This window comes from Ovis canadensis, chromosome 12, assembly GCF_042477335.2.
Source record: "Ovis canadensis isolate MfBH-ARS-UI-01 breed Bighorn chromosome 12, ARS-UI_OviCan_v2, whole genome shotgun sequence".
NCBI lineage: Eukaryota > Metazoa > Chordata > Mammalia > Artiodactyla > Bovidae > Ovis > Ovis canadensis.
In genome coordinates this window covers 82,787,949-82,805,335 of record NC_091256.1, presented here as the reverse complement: position 1 = coordinate 82,805,335, position 17,387 = coordinate 82,787,949, and the positions used below count along the sequence as shown (strand labels likewise).

General features: G+C 42.7%; 1 protein-coding gene across 1 annotated transcript; it reads right to left on the bottom strand.

Moving 5' to 3' along the window:
• Nucleotides 1-4,841: 4,841 nt before the first annotated feature.
• SLC30A1 (solute carrier family 30 member 1) lies at nt 4,842-12,644 on the bottom strand. The gene is made up of 2 exons (XM_069544969.1): nt 11,355-12,644; nt 4,842-9,601 (listed from the first exon to the last, which is right to left on the bottom strand). The coding sequence occupies exons 1-2, from the start codon at nt 11,968-11,970 to the stop codon at nt 8,697-8,699; spliced, it is 1,521 nt and encodes a 506-aa protein (XP_069401070.1). The 5' UTR covers nt 11,971-12,644; the 3' UTR covers nt 4,842-8,696.
• Between the last annotated feature and the right edge of the window lie 4,743 nt (nt 12,645-17,387).

The following is a 17,387-nucleotide window of genomic DNA, read 5'->3' as shown; positions in this document are numbered from 1 at the left end:
ACAACTAACCACTTTGTATACCATGTAATCTGAAGAGCCTCCGTCACTCAGTTCTCCTACCCTCGTGTCATAGAGTAATTGGCTAAAACATTTAGCATAGTGCCGGAACACAGAATGTGGTAGAGAGGCTTCCCTGGTGGCCCAGTGGCTAAGATTCTGTGCTCCCAATGCAGGCGGCCCGGGTTCAATCCCTAGTCAGGGAATTAGATCCTGCATGTCACAAGCAAGAGAGCCCATGAACCACAACTAAAGATTCCATGTGCTGCAACTAAGACCTGGTGCAGCCAAAAGTAGGGGAGGTAGGCACATGCTCATTTTTGCCCCGTGTGGTCCTCACAAGAACCTTATAAAGGATGTATTATTCCCATCTCACAGATCTGAAAACTGAGTCTCCAAGAAGTACCAAATCAGCCAAGGCCATATTCCTAATAAGATGTGGAGGTGAAGAACGGGCTAGAGAGAAAAGAGAGAGGTGGAAGGAGGTGAGGAGGGGGAAGCAGGCTCTAAGTGGAGCGAGGGGAGACAGGCGAAAAGAAAACGGAGCCTGCGGTGGTGAGTGCTGCTCTATAGTCACTTCAGGGGGCCTCCGGGCTTTCCAAGAGGACATCTCTAATCCACACAAAGCTGATTCACTCACCCTGAGCTCTTTCTTTCATTCAGCTGGGTCCTGTCACAACATACGAGGAAGTCTGGACTCCCACCAAACCCCTTAAGGAATTGCTTATCCCTGAAGCTTGATATCACCCACATAAAAACTCAGACCACATGCATAAAGAAAACCCCTGATTGTATTTCACGTATTCAACCTTAGCATCTTCTTCCTACGTTAAAACCATATATCAATGTTTCATTAACTTACTTATCCAAAGAAAGTGATTGCATAAGCATGAAACAAAAGCTATACCATCATTTATGGCATCTGGCTCTTTTCTGATAAAATTCTATTTATAAGTTAGTCTGTACTTTAACTTCATGATAGCAAAGGTTTGGTAGTAATAAATACAGAAGTTTAATGTATCAATCATATTTATGCGCTAATAAATGTATATTAGTTTCTTATTGCTGTTATAACAAGCTACCACAAACTTAGTGGCTTAAAACAAGACAAACATACTTTACATGTCTAGAGGTCATAAGTCCAAAATGGGTTTTATGAAATAAATGCAGGCATCAGTAGGCTGCACTCCTTCTGGAGGTTCTAAGAGTGAATTGGTTTAAATTAAAGTCTCACACCTCCCAGTTCACACTGGGAGGCTATTCTGAGACTGTTTAAATCAAAGTCTACAAATAACAAATGTTAGAGAGAATGCGGAAAAAAGGGAACCCTCATAAACTGTTAAGGGAAATGTAAATTGTTAATTGGTGTACTCTTATGGAAAAAAGTATGGAGGTTCCTTAAAAGACTAAAAATAGAACTACCATATGACCTAGCAATTCCACTCCTGGTTATATACACTGAAAAAACAAAAACACTAATTTGAAACAGTTAGATGTGAACCCCAACATTCGTAATGGCACCCCACTCCAGTAGTTTTGCCTGGAGAATCCCATGGACACAGGAGCCTGGTAGGCTTCAGTCCATGGGGTCGCTAGGAGTTGGACACAACTGAGCAACTTCACTTTCACTTTCATGCATTGGAGAAGGAAATGGCAACCCACTCCAGTGCTCTTGCCTGGAGAATCCCAGGGACGGGGGAGCCTGGTGGGCTGCCATATATGGGGTCGCAGAGTCGGACACGACTGAAGCGACTCAGCAGCAGCAGCAACGTTCATAGCAGCACTATTCACAATAGCCAAGACATGGAAGCAACTCAAGTGCCCACCAACAGATGATTGGATTAAGAATATGTGAGATATATATTCAACAATATATATATATAACCCTCTCTCTATATAACAACAGAATGTTAGTCATAGAAAATGATGAAATTCTGCCTTTTGCAGCCATGTGGATGGACTTAAACAATATTAAGTTTAGCAAAATGAGACAGAGGAAGACAAATACTATATGATATCACTTATATGTGAAATCTCAAATATGATACAAATGAACTTATTTACAAATAGAAATAGACTCACAGATATAAAAAAATAAATTTATGGTAACTAAAAGGAAAAGGAAAGAAGGAGGGACAAATTAGGGGTATGGATACAAACTACTATAAATAAAATAGATAAGTAACAAGGACACACCATGTAACAGGGAATTATGCTCATTATCTTGTTATAACCTATCTGTGCTCACACTCAGTCCTGTCCGACTCTTTGAGACCCTTTGGACTATAGCCCACCAGGCTCCTCTGCCCATGGAATTTTCCATGCAAGAATACTGGTGGGTACCATTTCCTCCTCCTATAATGGAACATAATCCTCAAAAATACTGAAAAACTATGTTATATGCCTCCAAGTAACATAATACTGTAAATCTATACTTCCAAAAAATAAAGTGCAGATAAATTTTATCTAGAATTGTCCTTGACGTTTTCACAATTAGAAGAAAAATTAGGATCAATCCTTAAAATTTCTATTTGAATATTCAAATCCATACTTTAAGGGCACTGGTTTTGAACCCCTTTTACAATGCCAGAAATTCGAGTCTTATACTCCAAAAAAAGATATGGTTTCCATGACCAATTCAGTTGGCCACATCTGCACTGCTTCCTTAAGCAGAACAATCTTCTTAACCTCTCAGAGGAGTTCCTGTCTACCTGGTCTTTTCAATGGCTGTAAGTCTCAGAAATCAAATCTTCAGGTTGTCTATTTGACTCTGTAGGAATGGAACCTTGGTTCTTGGACTTTAGGATGGGACTGAAGTTCAAACAAAACACAAAGAATCTATGATACTCGGTCTGTGTAAAAGGAGGAAAATAGAGATAGCATTTGGATCATGAGGGAGAGACTGGAGGAGTCCCACTGGGTCAGTCCTTCATGGTGGTCCAGGGCCAGCCTGCTGCCCTCGGAGACATTTGAAAAAGTTGGGGTGTATTGATTTTGAGCCGGGGGAAGTGGAGGAGCTACAAACACTTGTGTGGAAGGAGGTTAGGTTACTAAATTCAGCACATGAGACACATCTGTACTATGATACATTTTCTCACCCAAATGCTAATAGCATCTGTCGAAAAGCAAATCATCTTCTACCTCCATCTCCTCAATCACATTTAGTTCAATCACCTCTGATCTCCAGTTCTCCAAATGGCCAGTTTTCAGCATAAAAAGTGATGTAGGCCATAGGTGTTTGTGCTTCAAGGGGAGCAGTCCCTACCTTAAACAACACTTGTACTAATAGTGGCTTAGCTGACTGCTTTGTAATGATGGCCACTGTCTGCAAGGCTAGACTGAAACCAAGAGACACTAACTTCTAAAAAATAGTTATTCCTCTGCCACATGTAATTTGAATGACACACCATAAGTTCTGATTTTTCATCTGGTGACTATGCTGATGTTTTTTGTAAATATCATATACTGTAAAATGTATTTTTTTTCCCCTTTGGCCCATCTATTGCTGCTTGTTGCATGAAAATTTAAAAGAATTCTTCATTCTGAGTTTACTTATGAAATAGGTTGTTGACAGTTCAAAGTAATGGGAAAGCATGCGACTTGATGCATCCTAGATCTCTTGCTCCATTCCAGTTCTGGCTCCATCACTATCTGGATGCCTTTGGGTAAGGTACTTGATATCCATTGGTCCGCCAAATGGGAATAATGGAAATGTGGCTAACAGTTTGTAAGGATTAAATGAAAATGTATGTGGCTGGTAGGTAGTAACTCCTCAGTATACTTTCGCTGTTAATAGTGTTATTGCTATGTCCTCTTCCACACCTGTCATTCCTCAATATTCTTTCAAACACCTTTGAATGCTTAGTGTGCTAGATTCTGAGCAAATAAAGAAGATAGCTCTGACCTCATAGAATTTATAATCTTTAAAAAGGAAAAAGGTTTGTAAATAAGCAAATGCAACAAAGTGCTACACTACTTGATTTAAAAGAGAAAAGGCTATACAGGCTATAGTGAGGAGAGGGCAAAAATGGTCAACTCGGAAGGCTCAGAAATGTCTAAGGGATTTCTTTAAAAGCAACACTGTCATTGACTTTCTTAAGCATATTTTCATCTAATTCAAAAGCAACAGCTCTCATCCAGATGTGCAATGCATAGTACATAAGGTTTTAGGAAATGTTGGCAGTACTTCTGGAAAGACCTGGTAATTCTTTCTGAATGATTAATTGTAAGATACATGCTAATAAGAAACACAATGGGCCAAAAGGAGTGGTTAAGATACCACCGATTGTATTGATGCACTGATCTCAGAAAAGTTCAAGTATGAAAAAAATGTGGAATCAATTGTAGTAGTCTCCTCTGGTGCTGTAATTCAACACTGGATCTTACAATTAATTGTTTGGAAAAGAATTACCAGAAAACACAGTCCAGTAGTCTTCTCTTGGGCTTCACTGGGGGCTCAGACGGTAAAGAATCCGCCTGCAATGTGGGAGACCCGGGTTGGACCTTGGGTCAGGAAGATCCCCTGAAGAAGAAAATGCTAACCCACTCCAGTATTCTTGCCTGGAGATTTCCAGGGACAGAGGAGCCTGGCGGGCTGCAGTCCACAGGGCCGCAAAGAGTTGGACATGACTGAGTGACTAACACACACACACACACACACACACACACACACACACACACACACACACTTTTAGTCTCCTCTTATCCAAGTCCCCCAGTGGTTGCCTGAAATCATGGGTAGTATGATATTGGTTCAATCCCTGGTCTGGGAAGATCCCCCATTCTCCAGAGCAAATAAGCCTGTGAGCCACAACTACTGAGGCCATATGCACAAAACAATGAAGTAGATATTAAAATTAGTTTATTTTTCTACTTAACTTTTAATAAATGAGAAGAAACACAGTAGTCTGTCTCATAAAGAACATTTATAATACATAACAATCCATAAAGCCTCATGGTGAGGTAGGAACAGCTTTGGAAAATAACGCACAGTCAGAAACATACAAAAAGTTAGGTAAAATGTTGCAGCACTAAAGACATTTTATCTGCATCTGCTTTTCATGAGATGATAATTGCATTTAACTGTGCCACATCTGGCCCAAAGGACACACTGTGGCAGACACAAAACAACACAACATAGAAGTTTCATAAAGAATCACAGAATACACTGATACACTTCATTGTGCTGTTTCAAGGCAGAACCATAACATGGCAATTTGTGTCTTTTTATATATAACCACATATTAATTGTATGTTACATTCCCTTCAGTATCTTTTTGCCAAAGACACTGAACCATAAAGTTTTTGGTTTAAAAGTTTAAACTGAATGACATACAAAAGGCTCCTGTGCCAGTGAAAATGACTGCTAAGTATTTCAGAACTTGTTAGTAAAACTAAATAGCATTGCCACATAATAGCAGTAAAGTTACATCAAAATAGTGCTATTATAATTCCCGTTTCAGATGGTCAAACACTGTATGACAGTTTCAATTTAAAAAACAACGAACCCTCTACCTTCCCAAGTTTTAACACTGTTTTATGACTTAACTGAAACTCTATTAAAATAAATATTTCTATATTGTAGGATTCTTCTCCATATTTGTGTATGTGTGAACATCTTAAGACAGCAGGTAAATGACATTTCATCAAATGATATTTGTTTATAAACAGTAAAAATCTACAACTCAATACCAGTTAGCCTACTAAATACTTCATATTAGGTTCCATAGGCCTTTTCCTTCAGAACTTTCAAAAATTCAAAATTAACTGAGGATGTTAACAAGATACAAACATTAATAGTCATCTACTTGTGATTTTCCAAGGTGTTCTTGATGCAAATTCTTCCTGGTCAAATTACATACCTTAGTTACTCAAACATACTACTTTCTAAAATGTTAAAATACACACAACAAAGTTTCTGAGTTTTTTACTTTTCCTTTAGGTTCTAGTTCATACTTTATACAGGGCAGATGCTCTCTGAAAAAAAAATTTTATTAAACAATCATATAACTAAAAGGTGACAATGGAGAATTAAATCTCTCTCATCACTAAGGCGGAATTTAGGTTGGAAAAAAATGTCTGGGTTGGTTTTAATTCAGGCACATGCAGCACCTCCATCTTACTAAATTGAGACAACAGACACATTTCTAAACACATATTCTAAATACACTGATCTTGCTCAAATATAAAAGAGCCAGCAGGAGAGATGCACCTCCTAAAACTGATGCAGTGTTATAAAACAGCATTTAAATATTGGGTTTAAGTCTCCTAATAATTAATGGAATTTCCCTCATTTTCTTCCAGGAAAGAATAAACTATTTTGGAAAAGACACTTAAATCCCACAATATTTAAATATAAAAGCATTTCTAAAAGATAATGCTAATATAGCTAAAAATGGGTTAGAAAGTGCATTGTAAAGAAATAAATAATTCTCTGCTAAAACTGAAAAGGTGGGTCAGTGCCCACTGATTTTGCTATTATGACAGAAATCCTTTGAAAAAGAGAATCCTATGGTACCACTTTGTTACTTATGAGCTACTTAAAATTATGAAAAGTGAAATAACTAAAATTTAAAGGCTGTTACTTTCAAAGCACTTTGAAAAAAAAAATAGCCCTTGTCCCATGTTTATACACCATTAAAAAAAAAACTTATTTCAATTGATGTCTTATGCCTTATGCAACCTTTAATTGACCCAATAGAGCATTGTAAAGAAAACCTCATTGAATGTAATATATATTACCAGTTATCCTTTTATATCACTACTGAAATATTTCTGTAACATAAATTATTTTGAGATCTTCAAAAAATGGTAAATCAGGAATGTACATGATATAATTTGAAGCTTTCTCTTGTTCATTCATATGAAATTCCAATTTCATGTTTTAAAAAAAAGTTTGCAAAATTCCAAGTAACTACCAGTTTAGGAATTGAAATATACAATATCAGAAGAGTATTAAATGATAAAGATGTATTGCAAATTGGCAGGTTATGGTTTTCGCCCATTATAGTAAATATGAACTTACAAACTGTGTTCCTAAAATTACCTCATTCTCAATGGAAAAATCGGGTGTTCTTAAACAGGCCCATTGCCAGCAACAGGCTTATACTAGGAAAAAATCACACCATCTACCATAAAAGATCGTCCCTTTAAAAAGTTAACTGTCAAATGCCAACGTTTTCATCTTAAGACCCACTAAACAATGAATTATTTCAAATCCCAAAAGGTAGCCATCCCCAAAGTAGTCAGCTATAAAAGGTACTAAAGTAGTCAGGATACCTCGTTTCTAGAAAAATAGAGCTATACATGATAACTGATATTAATATTCATCCTTTTGAGGACAAAAATCTAGTTTCTTCACAAAGCATAATCCCTCTATCAGAAAAATATAACTTAAATACCCTTAAATAATATTTGTGTATGGATTTGAAATCCATACAAACAAAGAAATAGCCAAAAACAGTTTCCTGTATAGATACTACGACATCTTGCAAAATAAGCCACTATTGGAAGGTCTGAGCAATGTCAAGACAGAATGACTTATAGAATCTCAATTATTAATTTTGTCTTAACTAATTTTGCTTTTTGACAGTTTAATATCCAAACCGCATTAACCTTCAGATTTTTCTCTCAAGTCAATGGCTCTTGGTAAAGCACAAGCATTGCTGGTTGGGCTCAAAAAGCTATTTGAATCCATTCATAATTGGTCACTGTGAAATGACTCTGAAATTATTTTTAAAACTCACAATTTAAAAGATTAGATTAATAAGCTTTCATTTAACATGTAATTATTAAAGTCTTAAAAATATTTATTGTATATATTTTATGAGTAAACTTTCAACTCTGTTTCTAATGCCAATCTTTCAAAGAAAGTAATGCTGGTGAACACATTCATCTTTTAGGCTACCTTTGTTTTTTGTTTTTTTTTTTAAAAGTTAAAATTCTCAGAATAATTTAGATATGTAGTCTGATTATTAACTTACAAGAATCTAAATATTTGATTTGGTAAAACTTCCTTCCCTGCTCTTACTGTCCATATGCCCTATTATAGGTATACTAGTTCAATTTAATTATCTATTAGAATAATACTCAGCAACATAGGATACAGAGGAGTAACTGATCTTCAGTATCATAAAACCCCATGTGAAGAAAAAAAAGAACTTTTCCTAATAATATTCATGAGTCATTCTTAAAATATGCTGCCATTATGCTATGTAATGATCTCAAAGGGCAAGTAAATATTACATAAAACATCAAAGGAAACAGACCTGTTAATTTTTAGAGTTCTAGCACTTATAATTCTAACAAACAAAATATAACACTGGGGGAAAAGAAAAGCAGAGAAATTCCAGTAACAATTTAAATTTATTTATCCCCCTAATTAGTTTTTTACCATTGAAAAACTGGAAATCAAATAGCATTATGTTATATAAGGTTTATACTTAAACAAAAATGTAACATAGTGTTAAAACTGGCTTTCCAAAACTGTTACAGCATAGCTGTACTCTGCACTAATAATCACAAAGTTGTAATATAGAACTCTGTTAAGCAGTCCCATTATGTTCTTACAAAAATAGAATTAAACTGTGTGACCAGACAAGGACTTCAATTACACTACTTGGCAAACATAGAATTTCAATAGAGTCTTTTTTCCTCTTGCAGTTTAAAGCAAAAGTCAAACATCACATCTTTTTCAAGACTCACAAAGATGATTCAGGTTGTTTGTTTGGCATTTTTTTAATCTCTATCACAACAGCAGGGATGTTTTCAACTTTAGTCCTCTTGGGCTGCTTCTCTAGATTGTCACTAAGTTCTAAACAAGAAATGCTAACTGATGGGGCCTTTTCTGCGTCCTTTCCAGACTGGGCTTGTGGCCGTGTCCCACAACATTGCTTCAAAGCACACTGAGTTCTGCAGGCAAGTTCACACGGGACTACACTTGACTTAGAGCCTACACTAGCAAATTCAGGCTGAATGGTGGTAGCGTGAATTCCGTGATTATGGAAAACGTCTTTAATGATCTTAGCCACCTGCATGTATGATGTCGGGTCTTCACATTTTATGTGAGCAGTGGCAATGATTCTGCTTCCAGCAAGTTGCCAAACATGTAATTCATGAACTTCCTCAACTCCTTCAACATTTCGAAGTTCTTTTATCAAGTTTTTGATATCAATTTGTTTAGGAACAGTTTGGAGAAGAATAAGAGCAGACTCCTTAAGCAATGGATAAGTTGTGTAAAGAAGTATACAAACCATTACAATACAAAGAGTTGGATCTAAATACAGTACCCAGCAAGGACCAGCCTCTTGAACTGTTGCCTGAGTACTATTAACTAATTCTACAAATGCTTTGCAGGGGTCAGGTGTACATGGGTTCACACAAATCTCCCCTTCAGGACAACCTTTCCAATTAAAGTAAAAGACTAAGGCATTTACTACCACAATCACTGAACCCAAAGCATCTCCAAAGACATGCAGAAAAACTCCACGCATGTTAAGTTGTCCAGTCTTATCTTCATCCTCTTCCAATTCCACCTCTTCAGGTTCTCTGATAAGATTCCCATTCACTTGTACTTCCATTGCATCATTTCTGGACTTTTCTGGATCTACAAAGAAATAAAAATTCTGTATCAAACACATCTAAAGTGTTTATATAAACATTCTTGCCTAATTCCATTTAAGAGATGGAGGTGAAAATTTTTCATAAAACATACGAAGAAATGTGCTCAGAGCAATTTAATATAAGTTGACATACTGGGTACAGGCCAGGATATATGGCCAGGGGTAAATTAAGTATCATCATTAAGATGATACTCCTTTCTCATACTCCAACCTCCTACCTTCCCACTTCCAAATGAAGTTTACCTTTTCTGTGGGGTCCTGGGAACATTCTATACTTGTTGGTATATATCAAAAACAACAAAATTGAATGCTATCACCCCCAAATCATATGCAACTATGGATAAGTCTAATACAAACAGCTGACCTGACACAGAGCTCTAGTCACTTTTCATCATTAAAGCGTTAAGGTTAACTTTTAGACTTTTGTCACTTATAAATGATAAGAGTCCCTTGATAGAAGGGGTTTAGAAACTGACAAATCAACCATATAAGCCTATCAACAATCACACAGAGACTTCACGAAAAGTTGGAACTAAATGATCACTATCCTACTAGCTCCTTTTAAGGAATTATACACACCAGAACAGCTTAATATTCTTTGGAATAACTCCTTGCAGAGTAGAAGTGAGAGGAAATTCAATTGTTTATTAAACATTTTCAATGTACAACTTCAATTTCATTAACATGATATCCTGAATCCTAGAAAGAGGAAAATTGTCTATGTAGTGTCATGCATGTGTGGTTTCACACAAATAGGTAAACAGAAATCAATAGTTCCATATAAATGGAAAACAGTGGGAGGAAATACACCAAGCTATTAAAAATATCACTGAGATTGGTTAGTAGGGCATTAGGATGATTCCTTTTCCCATCTCTTTCAACACCTATTTCCCAATTTCCTTCCAAGAGCACTTAATGTTTAGAATGAAAACTACACATTAAAAATATAAGATGAATAAATTATCATCACTTTTACCTTAGTACAGAAACGACAAATCCTAAGTGAAATGTTAAAACATGCCTTCCGCAAAAAAAAAAAAACAACCCAAAAAACATGCCCAGACAGGTCTTAAGTCTAGGATTTTCAGGATTGGGTTTAGACTTTAGAAAATTAACCGAAACATGCATTGCTGTTCATAACAGAAACCTTTAACCAAGATTTTGAGTTCAGGAAAGACAATCACTAAGATCGCTCTGAACACAACATTAAGAAACTTGTTTGAAGGGCAAAAGCGCTACTTGGGCAGAGCAAGGTTCCAAACATCCAACAACTAAGGATCAACTGGAGATTCTCTCCGGTTTTCCAAGAGGGCCAAGAAATTTAATTAGGAAGCATTGCTGATCCTGCCAACGCCAAAATCAGACAGTCTCTTGGAACGACAGCCCGTAAGAGACTGCCAAGTGCAGTTGCGGACCGCAGCGGGCTGAGGGTCACCTCCTGACCTTTTGCCCGCTCTCACCACCGCGGTGCCATCTACACCCCCATATGGGGGCGGAGGACGCACTTCCCCGGCTCCTGACACCCGGCTGACAGCGGGGGGCGGGGGTGGAGGGGGTCGTCTGTTTCGGCGGCTTCCCCGCAGGTGCGGGAGCCCACCCGGGAACGAGCGGCCCCGAGGCGGCGCGGCGCGGTCGGCTCGGGCGCCAGGGGGCGTGCGGGCCACCCCGCCCGGGGCCATCCCGGGGTCTGGGCTCCCCAGGGCCAACCACCTGCGGCGGCGACTTTTCTCTCCTCACCTGTCTGGTCCAATTTCAGCCCGTTGGAGTTGCTGCTGTTGGCCACCAGGATGTTGGTCTCCTCCTGGTCGGGACCCTGCTCGCCCGGGGTCACGGCGTCGTCGCTACCCCCGGCGCGGCTGCTCTTGCTGCGGGCCCCCTTGGGGAGGCCGTGGCTGTGCCCCCCGTGCGAGTGGCTGTGGCTGGAGTCGTCGCCGAAGCCGCTGTGGTGGTGAAAGAGACAGAGCCCCAGCACGTTGACCACCAGCCCCGCCACGCCGACCCCGAAGACCACCAGTGGCTGCTGCATCTCGTGCGGCTCGATGAAGCGCTCGATGGCCTCCAGCAGGATGGCGAAGCAGAGGCCGGTCAGGAAGATGGCGTTCACCAGAGCCCCCATCACCTCCGCCCGGATCCAGCCGAAGGTGTTCTTCTGGGTGGCGTGGGTCCGCCGGGCGAAGCGCTCGGCCACCAGCGCCACCACCAGCGCCAGCACGTCCGACAGCATGTGGAAGGAGTCGGAGAGCATCGCCAGGGACGTGGTCACCCGGCTCACCACCACCTCCAGGACCATGAACATGAAGGTCAGTAACAGCATGCAGAGCAGCCGGCCCCGGTTTCGACCCCAGCACCCCATGGCTGCGGCAGAGGAGCCCGCCCGAGCGCGGCCCGGACACTCCTGAGGAGGCGGCGAGGCGCCGAGGAGCCGGCGACGGAGGGAGGGAGGGCGAGCGGCGCGGGGCTCGGGAGTCTGCCGCGGGGCCTCGGTGACTGGACAGGAGCGGGCGAGCCCGGGGTCTAGCCGCCGAGCCCCCGCGCCTGCGGGCGTCCCCGGCCGGCCGGCGGCGCGCAGCTCCTCCTCAGGCGTCCGTCCTCGGAGCCGGCGCCGAGGCCCGGCTCAGCCCCAGCAGCCCCCACACACCCACAGCGGGGCGGCGGCGGAGGCGGCAGGGAGCTGGGGCTCCCGAAGCCCGCCGACAGAGAGCCGGAGAGGGAGCGGGCGGGCGGGCGGCGGGGGCGGGCGACCGGCAGCTCAGCGCTGAGGAGGCTCCAAGCATCTGCGGGTTCTCCGCGCAGGTCTTCCCCTCCGGCGGTCTTCCTCCGGTGTGGCGCGGACCGAGGAGGCGACGCCTGAAGAGCTAAAGAGGCGGCGGCCACGGCTGCTGCACTCGGCCCGGTGTCGGGCGCCTTCTTCGCCACCCACCACCCCCCCCCCGCCTTTGCAGACGGTTTACAAAAAAACTTTGCTTTGCACTCGGAACCCCCGTTTTCACACGGACCCGAGCGTGACAAGGCCTCGCCGCCCCGCCCACCAGGCCCGGCACGTCTTCTCATTGGCCAGAACCCCCTCACGACAGCCGCCGCGTCCCGCCCACCCGCGCTCGCTATTGGGCGGAGGCTCAGAGGGGCGGGGAGGAGGCGGTGTCGCGGCTTCAACAGATGGGGGCGGGGCCTTTCCCTTCAGGAGCCGGGCGTGGGCCGGGGGCCGCGGCCGGGTGCAGCGACGGGCGTCGTGGGGGAGGGTAGGGGGCGCGGGCCGCGTGCAGCAGGAGGGGGAGGGGCAGGGCGAGGCAGGCGGGGTCCCCGCGGCGTGGCGGGCCTCTTGTCCAGGCGCTGCGGGTCCTAGCAGCCCACCTCACACCTGCCGGGGGCCAGCCAGCAAACAGACTTTGATCCTCCCAGCCGGGTCCACGTGGGGCGGGCCGCTCGGCCGCCGTGTGACAGTCGGCAGCCTGGGAGGGGCCAGGAGGGGGAGCCCCAGTGTGAGGGGCGGCGGGAGGCTCGGGGACGCGCTTCTGTCAGAAGAACCGCGATTAGGGCCGACAGACTCATAAACAAGTGCAGCACGTAACTTGCTCAACACCGAGTTGAGGAGTTCGTCCAGGACGGTCCTGCGAGGCGTTGAATGGAATCTTTGTAAATGTTTCAATAAAGCAAATCACCCCCTATCGCCACCATCGCCCGGAGACCTTGTGTGAAGTCAGATATTTCTGTCACTGATTATCTAAGGATCATTTAGGGTGCAGACTTAGAGCCGGAGAAACCTGGGTTCTGGTTCTTGCTTTGCCACTAGCCAGCTGGGTGACTTTGGGCAAGTCAGCCGGTCTCTCTAGACCTGTTTCTTCGTCTATGGAGAGTAAAGGACTGAACAAGAGGAGATCTTAAGATTCCCCCTGACTTTAAAATTCTAAGGCTCTAAGACTTAAACATTGTATTTATACACTACAAACAGCAGAACCCAGTGTTGGTTGCTATGGGGAACGGGAGGGGCAGTGAGAATACAGAATGAGCTTCTGTCCAGGTGGAGGTGAAATATATAAAATTTTAAATTACGGTGAAATACTCCTGATAAATTGTGCCAACACTGCTTCAGATTGGATACATACCTTGCTGTGCTCTGAATGAAGACTAGCTAACTTGAAAGTGAAGGCTTCCTGAAAGTGGAGGGGTGGCTAGAGTCAGAGTGGCCTGAACTGGACTCCCAAAGGCCTCACTCGGCCCCTCAACAGCGAAAAGGACCTCCAACTGCTCTGGATTGCTGGGAGACAAAGACAGTGCTAGCCAGTGCCTCAGGGTCTGTATATAAGGCTTGTTTGGGGCCATGTATTTTTGCATTTAAAAAAATATTATTTCTAGAAAAGTTTATTCACTTGTATATGGTGTTTCTCATCTCACCATCCAGACTAGAGAGCCAGATCCTCTTCTATTTCTGTTCTTCCAGAATGCAAAAGAATGGAGGAAACTTCCTGAGATATTTATTGAGCAAGAATTGACAGGACTTGATTAATTGGGTATTGGGAGAGTGAAAGCTGATGAGGAGAATTTTAAAAACATAGTTTTTAACCCAACAAGGAACATATTGCTTAAAACAGGTGGAGAAGTTGGAAAGGGTGTGCAAGGAGCTGCTCTTAAGGAGAAAATACTGAGCCTGTTTTTTAATGTGCTGAATTTTCAGTGAAGTCTGGATGGTGGCACTGCTAAGGAGTGGGGAGATGGGATTGGGGACTTCCATAATCTTCTCTCCCTTGGTGTAGACAATGGATGTTTGTGAATTCATGTATATGAATACAGCCTCAAACCTCCTCCAAATCAGGTCCTCCTATATAGACACTGAGGAGCCACGTGTGGGTCAAGATATCCCACGGAAATGGCCAGGAGGCAGTTGGAAGACCATTTTGCCTCCTATTGGGAACTGCTGGGTCCCTTTACTTAAAAGATAGATTCCTTCAGGGAGTTCCTTGGTAGTCTAGTGGTTAGGATTCAATGCTTTACTTCTGTGGCCGTGGCTCAGCCCCTGGTTAGGGGAACTGAGATCCTAAAAGCCATGTACTGTGTGGGCAAAAGCAAAAAGAAAAGATATTCCTCCAAGTGTAAGTATTTAATGTCCAAAAAGAAACCAATAAGACGATGCCGAAGGCGAGGATGCTCAGCAAACAGTAGCAATCCTTTCAGTAACTAAGCAGACTGAGTTGGGAGACGTTCAGACCCACATAAAAGGGGCTCTAGGTTCAAGCCAACTCAGTAGTCACTTAGGAGAACCTGCGTGGTGCCACATTTTCCCCCCTCTTGCAAGCCACTTCCCAGACAATGTGCTTTATGCGCTCACAACCTAGAAGCGGGGAGGGGTGTCAGAGATGCATTTTCCAGATTGGAAAAGTTATAATCATGCATTCCAGAAAGAGTAATATTTACCTCTCAGCAAACCATTTCAGTCAAATAAACCTTTTTCCCCTCTAGCATAGTGTAGTCAAAATACTTTGGTAGCTTGACACAAAGTTGTCCTTTTTTAGCCGATTGTCTTGGCATAGCCTTAACACAGCCAGAAGTGGGTTAAAATGAAGGAAAGCCATACCATTATTCACCAACACTCCGGGAGGTTGTGGCCCCAGGTTGAGTAAGATATATTGGCTTTTTCTTCCTAATTCTTGAGAACTCTCCTGACAATTTGCTTAGTGCTCAAACTGACTAAACTCAGCATACTTTAAAGATGAGAAAATAATGCTCATTTTGGAAAGAGACTGCCAATTTGAGTGAAAGTCAAATGTTGAACACAAACTTTGCAATTTCAGAGCCCTCTAAGACATCTCCCTGCTTTATCAATGCCAAGCTTCTCCAAATTGGATCTTCTTAGCTCAATGAGCTAGCCTGAACCTTATCAACCCAAACTGTAGGTTTAAAAGGATTCTTGTAAAAAACAAACAAAAACTGCTAAACACAGACACACCTATGAATATTGGTTTTCAAAAATCATGAGTGTTTGAAGCTGTGTTAAGGACAGAGAGATGAATAAAACCATGTGAAAAGCAGATTGCATTTGACTTTGGTTGATGGCCAATCAATTCTAATGTTCAATCTTAGGGCAAAAATGATGGGGGAAGTCAAATATGTTTGTCTTATTTTGGAATGTATTGACTAATTACTAAAAATGTAAAATCTCTACCAACAACATGAGGGCCAAGGTTTGAATTTGTAACGGCTCCCGGAGGGAACAGGCAGTATAAAAAAAGAATAAACAAGTAACAATGCAGTAATAAAGTCCAGAAACATCACAAAAGGGCTCAGAATTATAAGGGAAACCATATGAAAGAAAGGGTCAGAGCTGGAAACCCTACTGGGAAGCAAACGGGAAACAGGAACGGGGTAGGGAGTAGAATGTCCAGTGAGAGGCCCCAGACAATCACGGAGCTTTTTGTATGTGTTGGTTAAGCTAAAGAATGGCAGGTGAGAGTGAATAGCAAAGGAAAACTCATTTTTCTTAGAGACTGAAAACTGGATCTAAGATCTTGTCATGCCTGGAAATTAAATCTAGAAATAAAGACCCTGACACCTATATAGCTCGGCTCATGAAAAGCATTTGTGAATTTCTTGGGTGCAGTGTTACATAATACTAGAAATTGTGGAAGGCGTAGTTAGTCAGTTTTAAGGTTTAGGCTGAATGCCCATTCTTTCTTTAGCCCTTCTAACTCTAGGGGTGGGAGATTGTAATTAAAGTACAAAGTACAGAAGTCTAAAAAAAAATTTAATTTAAAAGCATATTTTTATGACTCTCTTCGTTACTTGTCTATAAAGATGATGTTGACCAGCAGAGTATGTTGAGAGCTTTATATACCTGATGACTTTTAGAAAGTTCAGGGAACTGATCCTTAAAAATGACAGATTTTGGACAAGTTATTAAAACTCTGTAGGCCTCACTTCCATGTCTTTTTAGTGAGGGGTTCTAAGGGATGGCCATTTAACTGGACATGTGTGTGTGTGTTGGTTGCTCAGCTGTGTCTGTCTCTTTGCGACCCCATGGACTGTAGCCCACCAGGCTCCTCTGTCCACGGGGATTCTCCAGGCAAGAATACTGGAGCGGGTTAGCATTTCCTCCTCCAGGTGATCTTCCCAACCCAGGGATGGAATCTGCATCTCCTGCATTGCTGGCAGGTTCTTTACCATCTGAGTCACCTAAGATGTGACTGCAGAAGATGATACTGCCTGCCTCCTATTCTCATGAGGGGTGGGAGTGAGAGCCTTTTAGGCTGCCTGTACTTGGGATCACCATGAATCCAGGACTGAAAATTTTAACCTGCAGATTCAGAAACCACACTTTTGTCATTTCACCTGAGGGGAACTGATTCACATAGACTCGAAACGGACTGAGTTGCTGACCAGAATCCCTACTTCATTTACTTACTCTCAGGGGGAGGAATCCATCGCCCAGAGCCTGCCTCCCTCTTGTGGGAAGGGCCTCTCAGAAACAAGGCTGTATGTGGAGAGAACTGGGCCAGAGGAGTTGGGTCTTCCGTGGAAGAGACGGTTTCAGCTCTATCTCCTGAGCTGTGAGAGTCTCCTCCTTGTGTCTCCACATGCACCCAGCCCTCCTGTCCCTGAGTCATGCTCCATTTTGCTGCCAGAGTGATAATTTTGAAACCCAGATCTGATCGTAACAAAATACACGTCCTTCCCCACCACCTCCACCAACACCATCACCAGCACCATCACAGCTGCAATCCCTCTGTGGCTCCCCAGCGCCCAGATGGGATGAGCCAAGCTCAAGCGCACAGGGCTGGC

What these genes read in the sequence shown, in the direction of transcription:
- SLC30A1 (XM_069544969.1), bottom strand. Translation starts at nt 11,970, where the DNA reads ATGGGGTGCTGGGGTCGAAACCGGGGCCGGCTGCTCTGCATGCTGTTA. An exon ending in GCTGAAATTGGACCAGACAG is followed by an intron (nt 9,602 to 11,354) that starts GTGAGGAGAGAA and finishes ATTTCTTTGTAG; the next exon opens with ATCCAGAAAAGTCCAGAAAT.